At 40.2% G+C, this 15,858-nt stretch overlaps 1 protein-coding gene across 1 annotated transcript in view; it reads left to right on the plus strand.

The window, feature by feature from the left end:
- Positions 1-15,858, plus strand: part of LOC127455114 (mitochondrial peptide methionine sulfoxide reductase-like) — a 97,832-nt gene that overhangs the window by 55,996 nt on the left and 25,978 nt on the right. Inside the window, exon 4 of the mRNA XM_051722716.1 lies at positions 6,630-6,734. Within this exon, the coding sequence (XP_051578676.1) occupies positions 6,630-6,734 (105 nt within the window). The remainder of the gene's footprint in view (positions 1-6,629; positions 6,735-15,858) is intronic.

The following is a 15,858-nucleotide window of genomic DNA, read 5'->3' on the forward strand; positions in this document are numbered from 1 at the left end:
GTGGAGAAGCTCATAGCCCAAGTTGCTTGAAGTCCAGTGTTAAGTTTCCACAGTCTGTGATGATTTGGGGTGCAATGTCATCTGCTGGTGTTGGTCCATTGTGTTTTTTGAAAACCAAAGTCACTGCACTTGTTTACCAAGAAATTTTGGAGCACTTCATGCTTCCTTCTGCTGACCAGCTTTTTAAAGATGCTGATTTCATTTTCCAGCAGGATTTGGCACATGCCCACACTGCCAAAAGCACCAAAAGTTGGTTAAATGACCATGGTGTGCTTGACTGGCCAGCAAACTCACCAGACCTGAACCCCATAGAGAATCTATGGGGTATTGTCAAGAGGAAAATGAGAAACAAGAGACCAAAAAATGCAAATGAGCTGAAGGCCACTGTCAAAGAAACCTGGGCTTCCATACCACCTCAGCAGTGCCACAAACTGATCACCTCCATGCCACGCCAAATTGAGGCAGTAATTAAAGCAAAAGGTGCCCCTACCGAGTATTGAGTACATATACAGTAAATGAACATACTTTCCAGAAGGCCAACATTTCACTAAAAATGTTTTTTTTTATTGGTCTTATGATGTATTCTAATTTTTTGAGATAGTGAATTGGTGGGTTTTTGTTAAATGTGAGCCAAAGTCATCACAATTAAAAGAACCAAAGACTTAAACTACTTCAGTCTGTGTGCATTGAATTTATTTAATACACGAGTTTCACAATCTGAGTTGAATTACTGAAATAAATGAACTTTTCCACGACATTCTAATTTATTGAGATGCACCTGTATATATATATATATATATATATATTTGCATGTTGGACAGCAGGGCTAAGGACTAAGTTGTGAAAATGTTTTTTTTATTTTTTTATTTTTTTTATTTTTTTTATCAAATTGTTTATGTTTCCAGGAGTGTTGGTTATTCATGTTTTTGAGACATCGGAAATGAGCATAAATAATTATGATTCAAAGTTGTGGCCAGCATCATCTAATCACTGCAAACCATGTTAAAATAAAATTTTGCATGAAAAATTCTAAATCTAAGTACTGATTACCATTGTCCCATGTCTGCCAAACAAGTTGAGTGGTCCAAACATCGTCTGCAGCCTGGAACTGAACTTTTGACTGGATGTTAAGAGTAAATGCACTTGGCTCCATAGGAAAACTACAGGATGCTCCCTTGCTCCCTAATTTGGGAATGACCTCCAGTGTGCTGTCTGTCTGCACTGGTCTCAGAACAGTTTGAAATGCACCTTATTTTCATCCTTACTCCATAAACAGCCTCTGAAAGCAACATTTTCCAGCTTCTGGATGCATCCATTGATTCTCAGTGTGATAATGCACAGTGAATAAAGGATATTTTAAGGAAAATTAGCCTATAGTACACGTAAGTGGTCATTGTGTTTAACAGCGTGCCATTTTGTGATAAATCAATGAAATTTTTTAAATGGCATTTCGAATGAAACTAGACTCTACTCTTTTGACTGAAGCAGGTTTTAATGTAAAAAATTTGTGAGGTTTCTTACCAGATGTAGTTTTGTTGCCGTTTCTCCAAAGACAAACTCAGTTGAGATTGGGGTTATGTTGTTTTGTCACATGACTCTTTAATGACAGACTAGAGACTCCTGAACTGAGATCAGTCAGTTTAAATGAAATTAAATTACGCATAGCCTATAGCGAAGCCAAAACGTCCACACATGTAGACACTGGATCTAAGGAGGTTAAAAGTGAAGTGTGTAATTTTTTCAACGTTAAAATGCTTTCTCCTATCCCAATTTAATATGCAGAGGCAGCTGTAAGACATCCGTAGGTTGATTTCCCTGAAAAGTGTAAACACTGTGGCTCTGTGACGCTATTAGAAAATTGTTTGTTGGAGCATTCCAACTAGCCCAATACTGGCTCAACCAGTGCTGTAATTTTGGGGCCAGACTATCTGTTTGTTTGACCAATAGAGGACGGAGGAGTTCTACAACAAAAAAAATACACCTTGCTTCATCTTTAAAGAGGCCAATAAGAACACTGTACTTATGCAGTTTTAGTGCTATCAGTATGGGTACCAAAGGGTTTCATCAAGGTACCTTCTGGAAAACAAGCTGGAGTGGAGAGAGGGGGAAATTAAAGAGCCCATATTATGTTAATTTACAGGTTCATAATTTTATTTTGGGGGTCTACTAGAATAGGTTTATATGCTTTATTGTTCAAAAAACAAATTTTTTTCTCATACTATACATTTCCTTTCCCTGCTCTTCATACTCTGGCCGAAATGCTCTGATTCTTTAAATGCCCTGTTAAATGCCCTGTCTCTTTAAAGCCCCCCTTTCCGAAAAGCCCAGTCTGCTCTGATTGGTCAGCTGGCCTAGTCTGTTGTGATTGGTCTACAGCGTAGAGCGCATGTCGGAAATGCAACGCCCCTTACCATAACCGAGTTTCAGGGGCTTCCTGAGCAGCTGTAAACACTACTGTAACTATAGTAACAGTGGCGTCAGTTTTTGCCATACCAGCTCTAGCCCGAGTCTGATAATGAATGAAATAATGAAAGTTTGGAAGAACAAACTAATCGAACCGAACCACCTTCGCAAGCACGACTTGAGCAGGACGTTTCACAGTGTTAAGTTTTAATTTAGCAGCTTTCTTAAAAGTACACTGTTGATTATTGTGAACCTAACAAAGCTTCAAGTAAAAGACATGCAGGGTTGGGAGGGTTACTTTTTAAATGTATTCCACTTCAGATTAAAGAATACATGCTGTAAAATGTAATTTGTAACGTATTCCGTTAGATTACTCAAGGTCAGTAACGTATTCTAAATACTTTGGATTACTTCTTCAGCACTGGTCGATTTTTTCACTTGTTTTGACTATAAAAACTCTGTCAGTACAGTAAGACAAAATACACATGTTAAAAATACATTCTCTGAAAAACCTAAATATCTTATGCAGTGTTGTTTCTAAAACAAGATGAATCAAATTGATCTTGTTTGAAGGATTTTTAGATATTTTTACAGGAAAAAATACAAAAATTATTATCAAGAGTATGATTTTTTCACTAATATCGTCATGGTTACTTGTGTAACCTCCATTCCCTGATGGAGGGAACGAGACGTTGTGTCGATGTAGTGACACCAGGGGTCACTCTTGGGATCCCGAGACACCTCTGGTCTTTGATAAAAGGCCAATGAAAATTGGCGAGTGGTATTTGCATGCCACTCCCCCGGACATACGGGTATAAAAGGAGCTGGTATGCAACCACTCATTCAGGTTTTATGCTGAGGAGCCGATATAAGGCCCGGCCATTTCAGTGGGTAGTTCAGTGTTGTGGCAGGCGGGACACAATGTGTCATTCCCTCAGAGATGACGTAAACCTACAGGCCTTGGACGGGGGCTTTGGGCACCCGCGCCAGGTGGCGGTGCTCTGTGGGCATAGGTGCACCGCGAGTGCCTTTATCCACCGGGGGATTGCCGAATAGCCCTTGGCCGCCCCACCATCGAGGGTAGTATGGGCGGGGAAGCTGAAAAGATCGGGACCGGGCAGTAAAAAGTGCCTCCCACGACCTTGTCAGCTCTTCATGCACTTCCGGGAAGAAAGGAACAGGGGCGGGGCGTGGCTTTGAGCGGCGCCGCGAGCCCAGGAACCAATCATCGAGCCACGAGGGTTCAGGGAAGAGCGGAGGGTTCCACTCTAGCCAACGCTCGCGGCTGCCCAGGAAAGCATGTCGTCTTCTCCACGTCAGCCTGTGACTGGGCAATTGTCCCCGAAGGGAGAAGCCCAGCTGAGGCTTCCACGTCCGACTAGATGAGCCCGCTCTCCGATGCTGCGCTTGAGAGCTCATCACTTTCGCAGGCTCCGAATAAGAGGTTGAACTCGCCATGAGACGAGCCGGCGAACTCGTCCGGAAGCCCGATCGGGGCAAGACGAGCGTGTTGGGGAATGGGAGGTCCGCGGGGGGATACCCGGCAGAGGCGGTCCCATTGGGGTCCCCAAATCGCCCCCAGTGCTAGCCGCGCTGGCCTCATACCCGTGGGTAAAATGACCGAGGCGGGGAGCCTCTGGGGTGGCTTGCTTTCTTACGAAGGTGAGCCACGACCGCATCATTGCCATGGACATGTCCTCGCAATGAGAACATGACCATCCATGAACGCTATCTCCGCGAGAGCAGTGCCCAGACACGAAAGACAGTGATCGTGACCATCAGAAGGTGAGAGATAACGAGTGCAACCAGGAATAACACGCAATCGGAAAGGCATCTTTAAAAAGACGCGTCTTTAAAAAGACGTTCCATGTGTGCCACTCTTTTAGAGAAATATACTCTTATTTCTGCCGAAGCGCCCAGGGGCATTCTCTGCATTGCACCAGTGCAGAGGGGGGAGAAGCCGCTGAAATGCGCCGTCAGATCCAGCAGAGGTGAATGAACAGTCGTGGGAATTCAGCTCAGTGAGCATGACCGTTCGGCTCTGAAGAGAAAATCTGAATGAGTGGTTGCATACCAGCTCCTTTTATACCCGTATGTCCGGGGGAGTGGCATGCAAATACCACTCACCAATTTTCATTGCCCTTTTATCAAAGACCAGAGGTGTCTCGGGCTCCCAAGAGTGACCCCTTGTGTCACTACATCGACACAACTTCAAGAGAGTGACAGATAGGGAACAAAGGTCTTACTAGAAAAAAAGAAATTATGATCCAACGTGAATTTTCTGGTAACATGTGCATGTAAAATGGCTAGAAATAGCATTTTAGCTTAGTGTAAAGTTGACAATTTACACAAGGTTTATTTCCATTTATTTATATTTCTTCTGCTCCAAACTACAAACTTACTTCTCTGTCTGCGTGTATGAATGTAACACATCATAAGAAAGCGTTTCACCGCTGTTCAAATGCACTTTGGATCACATAATTTATATGTATAAATGTTTTCCATCTGAAAGGACTAATATTAAATGAAACAAATGACAATAAAATGCAAAATAATCTCTTCAGTATTCAAAATACTTTTTAAATGTAACTGTATTCTAATTACCAATGATTTAAATTGTAACTGTAGTGGAATACAGTTACTTGTACTTGTATTTTAAATACGTAATCCCATTACATGTATTCCGTTACTCCCCAACCCTGAAGACACGTAGTGAATCTAAGTTAGCTTTTGTCGTCAGAGATATGAATGGAGAACAGAGGCTTACTCCCGGTTGGACATTACCAGATATATTAGAGAGTTAGTGAGCAAGTTTGCCGTGGACTACCATGGATAGCGGCTGTAATATTACAGCTTGTAATTATATAAGACTCTTGAGATCGACCATTTTGTTACACAGTTTTAGGTAAAAGCCGGCACACAGCTGAATAGTAAGCCCTTACTAAAACAATAAAGTTGCATAGCAAGTTAGCCGAGCACTACTGTGGATTGCAGACATAAAATTACCATTTGTAAAAATGAATCAATCTCCACACTTGAACACTATTCATGATAGTAAGAATGACAAACCATCTGCATAATTCTACACAATTGTTGTGTTTGAAAGCAGGTTTGCAAGCAGGTTAGCAAGTTTGCAAGCAGGTTAGCAGAGGCCTACAGCTGTGCACTGGGTGTACACCATAGTTACAACACAAAACTCTGCATTTGAACTCTCGGTAGCAGATAAATCCACAAGCATACTCACAGGTTGTGATCCTGAAGCACCAGATTGTCCCAACAAAGTGGGAACTGCACCATCTTTCAGGAGTAACCGTCTTGAAAATCCGGAAATGGTTGTGGTTGTACAGCTGAGGAATAGTGGTAAAAATACATTTTAACCACTGATAATTCAATTCGTCTGCCTTTGGAAGTCCAAATAAAGAGGTTTTGCTTTCGCTGTGAAGAAAACTGCGTCTTCTCGACATGGCGACAACACTAACCCAACTCATCCTGGCCTCAGCTATAACTACGTTTGAGGGCGGGCCAAAGTAGCCCTTAGGCTTAGGTATTATGCAAATGTGTTACATAGTGATGTAGATAATTTACAAAGAAATGGCTGGACTACAGACCAGCCGTTTCTTGTAGTTCTTGAGCAGTGTTGTCTGTGGGAGAGAATAACTCCCTTTTGCATGGACTTTGTGCTTTGTAAATTTGCAGACCTTTTACATGCAAAAAGAGCTATGTTACACACTAAAGGAAAGGTAAAATCCCAAAAAGCATAATAGAGCCTCTTTAAATGGCTTGAGGGTTATGCAGTCTGATCATGGTTTATCATCATCATCATCACCATCATCATCATCTTTATCGAAACACCAACACACATATGTATGTGGATATTACCTTTTGCATATGTTTATACATATGGCTAGGTGAAATAGATAAAAGTTATGTTGCATTATACTATGTTTATATCATATTACATTTCAGCCTTTTAACAATATTTTATATATCTAGATATTTATGTATTTGCTCTGAAATGGTAACCAAACAGTAATTTAAAATATTTAGTGTGAGAACTAAAATCCAGTAAAAACAAGCTAAAGGGACAAAATAAAGAATTACATTTGTAGTGCTTAATGTTTTATTGGCAGCAATATCATCACAAATATATTGTGATTGTGAATATACAATATATCACCCAGCCTGTTTGTGCATGATTTTATTCCTTTGTCCATAATTTTCTCCAGCTTTAACCGGACACACAGAAGTAGTGCGAGTGGTGTTCTGTCCAAAAAATGTCAGCTTAGAGAAACTTCTGAAAGTCTTCTGGGAAAGCCATGACCCCATTCAAGGTAGCCCAACACACCTATCCCCCCATCTCTACACCCACATACCTACACAGATGTGCATAGAAAGACCCCATGGGTGCAAGGTTCAGTGGTCCAAAAGCAAATAGCCTCATGAGTTTAAAATTTGTGTGTTCACACTGACCTGTGTTTGTGTGCTGGAGGGGCAGGATGATCTCACGGGAATTTGAACAGCCTCAGACAGTCTATGTAAATGTGTTTGAGATTCAACCATGAGAGGAAAAGAGACACTGTGTGTATGTGTGCATAAGTACAAGCATCACCTATTCCTCCATTCTACTAGAAACAAATCCAATATAGAACACACAGCTGATATTTTAAGTATGTGTTGTCCTTTAGGTCCTCATTTGAGAATAAATTAGCCTTGCTGTTTTTCTGTGATCCAGCACTTAAGATTGGACAAAAAAAGAAGAAGAAAAGAATTGCATAACAATGAATTTACTAAGTGTGCATTTGATTCTAAATACACAAATATACAGGCTTATTTTCCATCTCATCCATCTTATCCATCCATCTTTCTCTCTTTTTCTCTCTCTAATGTAACTATGGCTGCAGCATGAAGCTGCTGTTTGGCATCTCTGTGTTCAGTCACCGTGAAACATAGAGAGAAAAGAGGAAGAGACACTCCTCTGAAACATTTATAAAGCATGACCCTGAGGACCTGCAGCACACATGCACTTCAGCTCTCCTTCAGTAGTTGGAGTGTGGGACTACAGTCTGTGCCTGAATAATTTGTGTGACGTCTGTGGTTCATTCAGTCCAATACTGTAATAACTTTCTTGTGTGCATTATTTAATCCAAGAAGTAATGTCTATATACACTCACTGAGCACTTTATAGTAACACTTGTACACCTACTTATTCATGCGATTATCTAATTAGACAATCGTGTGGCAGCATTGCAACGCATAAAATCATGCAGAGCTTCAGTTAATGTTCACACCAACCATCAGAATGGGGAAAAAAATTGATCTCAGTGATTGGTGCCAGGCAGGTTTGTTTGAATATTTCTGTAACTGCTGATCTCCTGGGATTTTCATGCACAACAGTCTCTAGAGTTTACTCCGAATGGTGCCAAAAATAAAAAAACATCTAATGAGTGGCAGTTCTGTGGATGGAAACGCCTTGTTGATGAGAGAGGTCAATGGAAAATTGCCAGACTGGTTTGTGCTGACAGAAAGGCTACAGTAACTCAGATAACCACTCTGAACAATTTTAGTGAGCAGAATAGCATCACATAAAGCACAACACGTCGAACCTTGAGGCGGATGGGCTATAACAGCAGAAGACCACGTCCGGCACTTTATTTGGACCATAGTGTTCCTAATAATGTGTTCAGTCAGTCTTTATTAAGAACAATGTTTACATTAGGTCCTTTCCCACTGCAGGAACTAAGGCCCGTTTTAGGTACTTTTTGAGGAACTACTTGTCGCTTTTGCACATGAGGAACTTTAGCTCCTTTTAACCATTTAGAGGAACTTTGTTAACTCCTACTCTGGGGTAGGTACTTTTTGGGAGAAAAGGAACTGTGGGATGCAGCCTGTGATTGGTTAAACATGTATGATGCACAACATAATCAGAAACACGAAGAATCAGCAGCCGACACGAGTAAACAAACTTGTAGCTGCTAGCCTGCTACTCAGAGGATTGCGCTAATTTTCCAGTTCCCTTAACAAAAATAACATGAAAGCAACAAAGTATCCAAAGAGGATCGCCTATTTCACATACTATGTGCGTGCGGGGGGTGAGCAGCGCTGCTGTGTTTTCTTCGCATCTCTGTGAGCACTAGACAGAAAATAAAGTGATTTCTGTATGACTACATTGAGTTTTTCCTGTGATAACGACATAAATAATAATATGTTTATCGAGAGTGGGTAATTGTGAAATAATATTATCTTAACCTTCATAAAATCTAATTTACATGATAAAAGTGTTGCGTGCCTGTTACTGCGTGGTTAGCTTGCATCAAATAATTTTTATGTCAATAGGTTAGTAGTTCAGTTAGAATATTTTATGTTAAGTCATAAAAGCATTTATTGTAAAAGATTTTGTTGATAAATAGGTTTGTAGAGCATTTTCTCTTGTCTTCTGCTGAGCACTGTTAAAATAGGCCCAGCGGCTCATCTCTCCTCTCACTGTGGCTTCAGGAATGCAGCACCATGTGGCTCACAAGCCCATTATAACCTGCAGACACAGTTTGTGTAAAACAGCCCTAACAAAAGCGTATCTCCGATCCTGGTGTCCTCCATGGGTGTGTATCGCACCTGCAAACAACGTCAGAAGGAAAATGGTCGACGGTACATTACGTCATCACAGGGGTATTTTGTAAGTGTGAATACAAGAGGGAAAATTCTCTTCAGGAATGTAGTTCCTCTAAAAAGTTGTCCTTCCAGAAATTCCCTCTTGGGGAGAGCCAGAACTCCAGGTGGGAAAGGGGCTATTGAACCATTTGTGAGAAAGCAGCTACAACTAGGTTTTAGGGGTTGCAGAGTGGTTCTCAACATCTAATCATTTAGATGTCAAATCATCAGTTTGAGCTGAGGTGAGTACTGTATGTGTTCAGTTCTGTGCCGACTCCCTAATTCACATCATGTTCTGAAGGTGTCGTTTGAACTTTAAAAAGTCGCACAGAACACCATTCCATGTCAGCCAGAATGCCCCAGAAAGCAAAGAGCAGAAAATTACTCATAAGAGCCAGGGTTAGTTGTCGGAAATTTCCTTCAAATATCATGAAACATCTACCTTGCTCTGTTTTCCTGTACCTACACGAAAAACAACATATTTTCAAAAGCAACTAGACAGTGGGTTGTCTGAAAGACTAATTTGTCTTAGGAGGCCTGTGTACATAGGCTGGTTTGGGGGGATGTCCACCAGACCCCGATCAAATATTTTCCTTGGGGGGCGTTCGCATTGGACACATTAGGTGCTTTTCCACCATCAGGCCAAATGGTTACTGTTGCTGAACTGTGCCGTTCCATACTGATCCGTGATCTTTGACACAGTTACTGTTTCTTTTTCCATTGTGGTGCTGTGAAATTAGGATTACCTTGTACGACTGAGCAAGTGACCAATATTGAGTCGCCAAATCATTAAAGGACATACTCTTTTCTTTTCTTTTTTTATGATTTTATTATTAAAATCCTCCTAATGGCTGGAGTTTGTTTTGTGGAATATTTCTTGCAGGACATTGGAGTGATTAGGTCAGTTGGTGATGTTGTGTGCGGGGTTAATTCGCACGTTTTTCTTTTTTCTGTTTGTTTGTTTCGGGGGGAAGTTCGGGGTTTGATTGTTGCACTAATGTTGGAATGTGGTCATTATAATTTTATTATTGACACACAATCTATTTTTTCTAATATGTCAAAATGTCAAATGTTAATATGAGTGGATTGTCTCTCTCCATGTGGAATGTGAATGGGTTGGGGCACCCTATAAAAAGAAAGAAGGTTATTTCTCTTCTTAAACGTAAGAAATATGATATAGTGTTTCTTCAAGAAACACATCTTTCCCCGCAGGAAGCTGAAAAATTTGGGAAGATATATTTTTATAGTGGACATGTTTTCTTTAGTGCTGGCTCAAGTAAGAGCAGGGGAGCCATTACACTGATAAGTAAGCATCTACAATTCAAATGTCTCAAACAGATTAAAGATAAATTAGGAAGAGTCATTATTGTTTTAGCAGAAATTCGGGGGCAAAGGTTAATTCTGGCTAATATTTACGCACCTAACGCTGATGATCAGGGCTTTTTTATAGATCTTGAAGGCATGTTGCAAGCCGCTGGCACCCCTCATGATATAATATTGGGAGGAGACTTTAATCTTTTGATGAACTCAGTCCTTGATCATAGTGAAGCAAAAGTGTGTAAGCCCCCTTAAGCAACAGTGACGCTTCACAGGATGTGTAAAAACCTTGGTCTTACAGATATTTGGAGACTTTTGCACCCATCCGGTAGGGACTATACATTTTTTTCATCAGTCCATAAGATTTATTCTAAAATAGATTTTTTTTATATCTAAGTCCCTCATTTCATCTGTTGTTGATTGTTCAATTGGAAAAAATTTAGTCTCAGATCACATCCCTGGTGAGTTTAGAGGTGTTGCCTCATACGGAGAAAAAGAAATCATATAGTTGGTGCTTTAATGTATCCCTTTTGCAAAATCCTGAATTCCAACAAATTCTAAAGGCTGAAATCAATGTCTATATGGAGACCAACTGGTCCTCAGTATCCTTGGTGGGCATGGCTTGGGAAGCACTTAAGGTGGTTATTAGGGGTCGGATCATACTGTATGCCTCATTCATCAAAAAATCCAAAGCACGAGAACTTGTGGAGTTGGAAGGGAATATTAAAAGTGCTGAGGCAGAGCTGAAGCACCGAATTTCGTCTAATGGCCTCAGAGAATTGACCCGATTGAAATACAGATATAATACTATTTTGTCGCGGAAGGTGGAGTTTTGGCAATTTATGGCATGACAGTCATATTTTGAGTCGGGGGACAAAGCAGGAAAGCTTTTGGCTAGATATTTAAAGCAGAGAGAGTCTTTTTCGACCATTCCCACAGTGAAATTAGCTTGTGGTGAAATATTTACCTTAGCCATTGATATTAATAATGCTTCTAAAGAATTCTGTCTTGATCTCTATAGTCCCATGTCTTCGTCTACTGATGAAGACATTAGAAACTTTGTGGAACCATTAGAACTCCCTAAATTGGCAAATGAGCAAAAACATTTTCTTGATTCTGAGATAACCTTGGAGGAGCTTGGCGAGGTAATTAAGGCCTTGCCTACAGGCAAGACTCCGGGTCCAGATGGCTTTGCCACTGAATTTTTTAGATCTTATGCTACAGAACTGGCTCCACTTTTGTTAGAAGTTTATACGGAATCACTAAAGAATGGAAAGCTTCCGCCAACCATGACACATGCCCGGATCAGTCTGATTCTTAAAAAAGACAAAGATCCAAGCAAGTGTAAGAGTTACCGTCCAATTTTCCTGATCCAGCTAGACGTAAAAATATTGTCAAAAATTCTGGCTAACTAATTAAGTATAGTTATGACATCTCTTAAACATATAGATCAGGTGGGGTTTATTCGGGACCGCAGCTCTTCTGATAACATTAGGCGTTTCATCAATATTATGTGGTCAGTGGCGAATGATCAGACTCTGGTGACGGCCATCTCACTTGATGCTGAAAAGGCATTTGATATGGTAGAATGGGATTATCTTTTTAAGATCTTGGAAATATACAGGTTCGGGAATATTTTTATTGGATGGATTAAGTTACTTTATAGACACACGGTAGCGGCGGTACAAACAAATGGATTAATTTCAGATTATTTTACTCTGGATAGGGGCACTCGGCAGGGTTGCCCTCTTTCCCCATTATTGTTCTGCCTTGCCCTGGAACCATTAGCAGCCACGATAAGAAGGGAAGAAGATTTTCCAGGGGTGGTGGCAGGAGGTATGGTGCATAAGCTTTTGCTTTACGCTGATGATATTTTATTATTCGTCTCCGACCCCAATAGATCAGAAGATTCACCAACATGTACCTTCTGCCAGAATCCATTATCCCTGAAACATGTTTTATTAGACTGTACTGGTCTTAAACCCATTAGAAACCTTTTTCTTCAGGCAGCACTCTGGAAGAAATTTTTAACAAAGTCAAACTGAACGCAATTTTAGAGTTTTTAAGAAAAATAGATTTTAATAACCTTTTATAGAATTCCTTACACATTTCTCACCATGGAAATAGCCATAGAAGCTGGCATGGCGTTAAAAACAAACAAACCAACAAACAAACAAACAAGCAAACAAACCCCATTAGATCTATGCCTTGCCTCAACAGAATAATTCATTCCTTTTCTAATTGCTCAGGATACAGAGTCAATTGGTCTAAATCCAAAGCTTTGGCTCTGACAGTGTACTGTCCGGTAACAGCGCTTTCCAGTGGCCCAAACAGGGCATTATGTATTTGGGCATTTTATTCCCAGCAAATTTGTCTGATTTAGTTAGAGTTAATTTTGACCCCTTAATAAAAAGGTTTTCGAGCGATGTGGGCAGGTGGGCTTCATTGCATTTATCTATGATTGGGAAGGTTAATGTAATTAAAATTAATTGTATTCCAAAATTTAACTACCTGTTACAGTCTCTCCCTGTAGATGTCCCCCTCTCTTATTTCAAGCAATTTGATAGCATAGCGAAGTCCTTCATTTGGAATGGCAAGCATCCCAGATTACATTTCAATAAGTTACATAGGCCGATTGATAAAGGTGGGCTAGGCCTACCCAAGATTTTGTTTTATTATTATGCATTCGGTCTCAGACATTTGGCTCATTGGTCGCTTCCACCTGAGAGAGCCCCTACCTGGTTTTGTATTGAACAGGAAGTTCTTGCCCCTATTTCGCCATTACAAAGCCTTTCTATCAAACTAATCGGAGAAGTTACACCCCGTTATCTCGCATTTGAACTCGGTATGAACAAAAGTGTTCAGAGTGTTTAATTCTGACATTTATTTAAATGTTGCCTTGAGCATATGGCTGAATCCAAAATTATGTATTGATAAGTCCCCTTTCTGCTGGTCAGAGTGGATTGTGAGTGGGGTTACTACACTCAGTGACCTATATGAGAGCGGAGTGTTGAGATTTGGGATTCCCAGATCTCAGTTCTTCAGGTATTTACAGCTGCGCCACCTGCTCTGTACTGTTTTTGGGAGTAGTTTACACCCCCCTAAAGCAGCAGATACTCTGGGAGAGGTGATTACTGCTTTTGGAAATGGTCATGAGGCATCAGTGTATTACACCCTGCTAATCAGAGTCTGGGGGACGGAGCTTTAAATTCTGTCAAGAGATTATGGGAGAAAGATTTAAACTTGGTATTGGAGAAGGGAGTGTGGGCTAGGATTCTAAAAAACATCAAGTCTGTATCTAGAGATGCAAGGGTGCACCTTATGCAATTCAAGATTTACATACAGTAGATTCTATTGGACCCCCTCTAGTCTAGGCTTGGTCTTAAAGACACACTCACCTGCTGGCAATGCCAATCAGAAGATGGAGACAAAACCTATGTTTTTTGGTGGTTTGTTAAGATCCAAGAATTTTGGTTGAAGGTTCAGAGTTTTATTTGTGATGTTTTGGGCACTCAAATTTCATTTTGCCCCAGACTCTGTATTTTGGGGTATGGGGCGGTCATCAATATGATAAACACATAAAAATTGCATTCTGACCAGTGTGATTAGTGGTGTGTGGAGATGGGGAGGGTGGCAGCTTTCGAGGAGGTGTTAAGTAGAAGGCTGGGGTTTTGGGATTTGTTTGATAGAAAATGGGGCAATTATTTAGCATTTTGGGGGGACTCTCAGGGAGGGGCTGTGGAGAGAGAAAGATAGTTTTAATTATCTATGATTATTATATATATATTTTTATTTTTATTATTATTATTTTTTAATTATTCTTACATGTGACCACAGGGGTGTTCGTTGGGGGTCAGGGTGGGGTTGGTGATTGGGGAGGGGGAAGAGTAATGTTGGGGGTTAAATATAAATATTGATTCAATGTATATATGTTGTGTTTTTCTTTGTTATATATCTTCAAATCAATATAAAATGTTAATTACGGAAAAAATTAACACAATGTAGGATTATTGTTTATAAAAACAGAGGAAAAACATTTAGATCTGCTAAAGTCTGTATATCTTTGACAATATTAACCCACATAAGAAAACAATGGCATTCTAACGTAGAACTTTTTAGATAAAATAATGTCTTTTTAGATAAAATAATGAAAGAATGCAATGCCTGTTCTTCCTTTCATCTCTATTATCCTCCCATTCATGAAGGGAAAATTAGCCTTTCTTTGTTCTGCACTTATTTGTGCAGGAGACAGATATTTGTGCAGATAATCATTGGTAAACGGAGAACAAACTGATTTGATGATGTTTGGGATTGAGAACTCTGACACACGTCTGATTATAGAACCAAACACAATCAGGATATTTGCATGTATGCAGTTTTAAAGACTCTTCACGTTATCACTTTTAATGAGCACGACTGGCCCTAAACAGATGAGAAACACCCATTTAACACATTTAAGAATGGAGAATAAAAGCAAACTTTGTGTATTTTCTTTAAAGGTTGGGTTTTCATCATCGATTTATCTTTTGTGGAAAGTGGTTGTGCATATGAGCTGACATCACTTCTATAACAGCTGTGAAGTATTTTTTAAGTCTGTAGTTTCACTTCACGCCCACCGTAGTTTTGACTGCACCTGCTAAGCAATTTGCATGAGTAGGCCAACATTTGATTGAATAAGACGCAATACAATGTGCTCACCTAAAAGTTGCTGGTTCATTTATTAAAGAGCAGTGTAACTCAACTAAGCCCAGACAAGCTTAAACACTGGCGGTCCGGATCTAGAACATGGATTGTTTCTGATGACCGCTGATGCTTTTGCACGTGCCGCTGAGTGTTGTTAAACTCACCTCTGAGTTATGCGCAGAGAGCCATCGGATGTTGAGACTGTGACACAATTTTATCAAAATCCATCAGAGATAAATTGGCGGGCCACATCAAATCATCCACTTTATTTCATTAAATAATGAAATCACATCGTACCAGGAGACTCTGAGAAGTGGTGGTATGCAAGAAAAATTGCCGGTACTCTGGGTAGTGTTGCACCAGCTGTGCATAAGTTCTCACGTAAGTTAGGACGTGAAGTTCACACTAAGGGCTTAGTAACTACTAGTTAGTTTGTAACTAAGTCAGTGCTTAATTTGGTTGCACCACCTGTTCTTAAGGCAAGAATTAACTAGTAGGTCATAAGCTCTCCGTAAAGTAATGCATAGGTGCATAATATAACGTTTACCTGTATTGATCTAATAAACAGCCTTCAAATTTGTACACAGAAGTGTTAAAAAGCCGTGAACTTCAATTTGAACTTGTTACGGGTGACACACCCTGGAAACTGCACCGATAGAACGGTTTCATGCTGAAGAGCTGCTTAAAAGTACGTTTTTCTTCTCTCTTGTAAATGTAAATGAGTGTACATGTCAACATCATACTGTATGTCGAAGTGATTGATGCCTGTCACGCAAAACATGAGCTCATTGATGTCATAAAATATCAGTC

The sequence above is a fragment of the Myxocyprinus asiaticus genome, chromosome 17 (assembly GCF_019703515.2).
Source record: "Myxocyprinus asiaticus isolate MX2 ecotype Aquarium Trade chromosome 17, UBuf_Myxa_2, whole genome shotgun sequence".
Classification (NCBI taxonomy): domain Eukaryota; kingdom Metazoa; phylum Chordata; class Actinopteri; order Cypriniformes; family Catostomidae; genus Myxocyprinus; species Myxocyprinus asiaticus.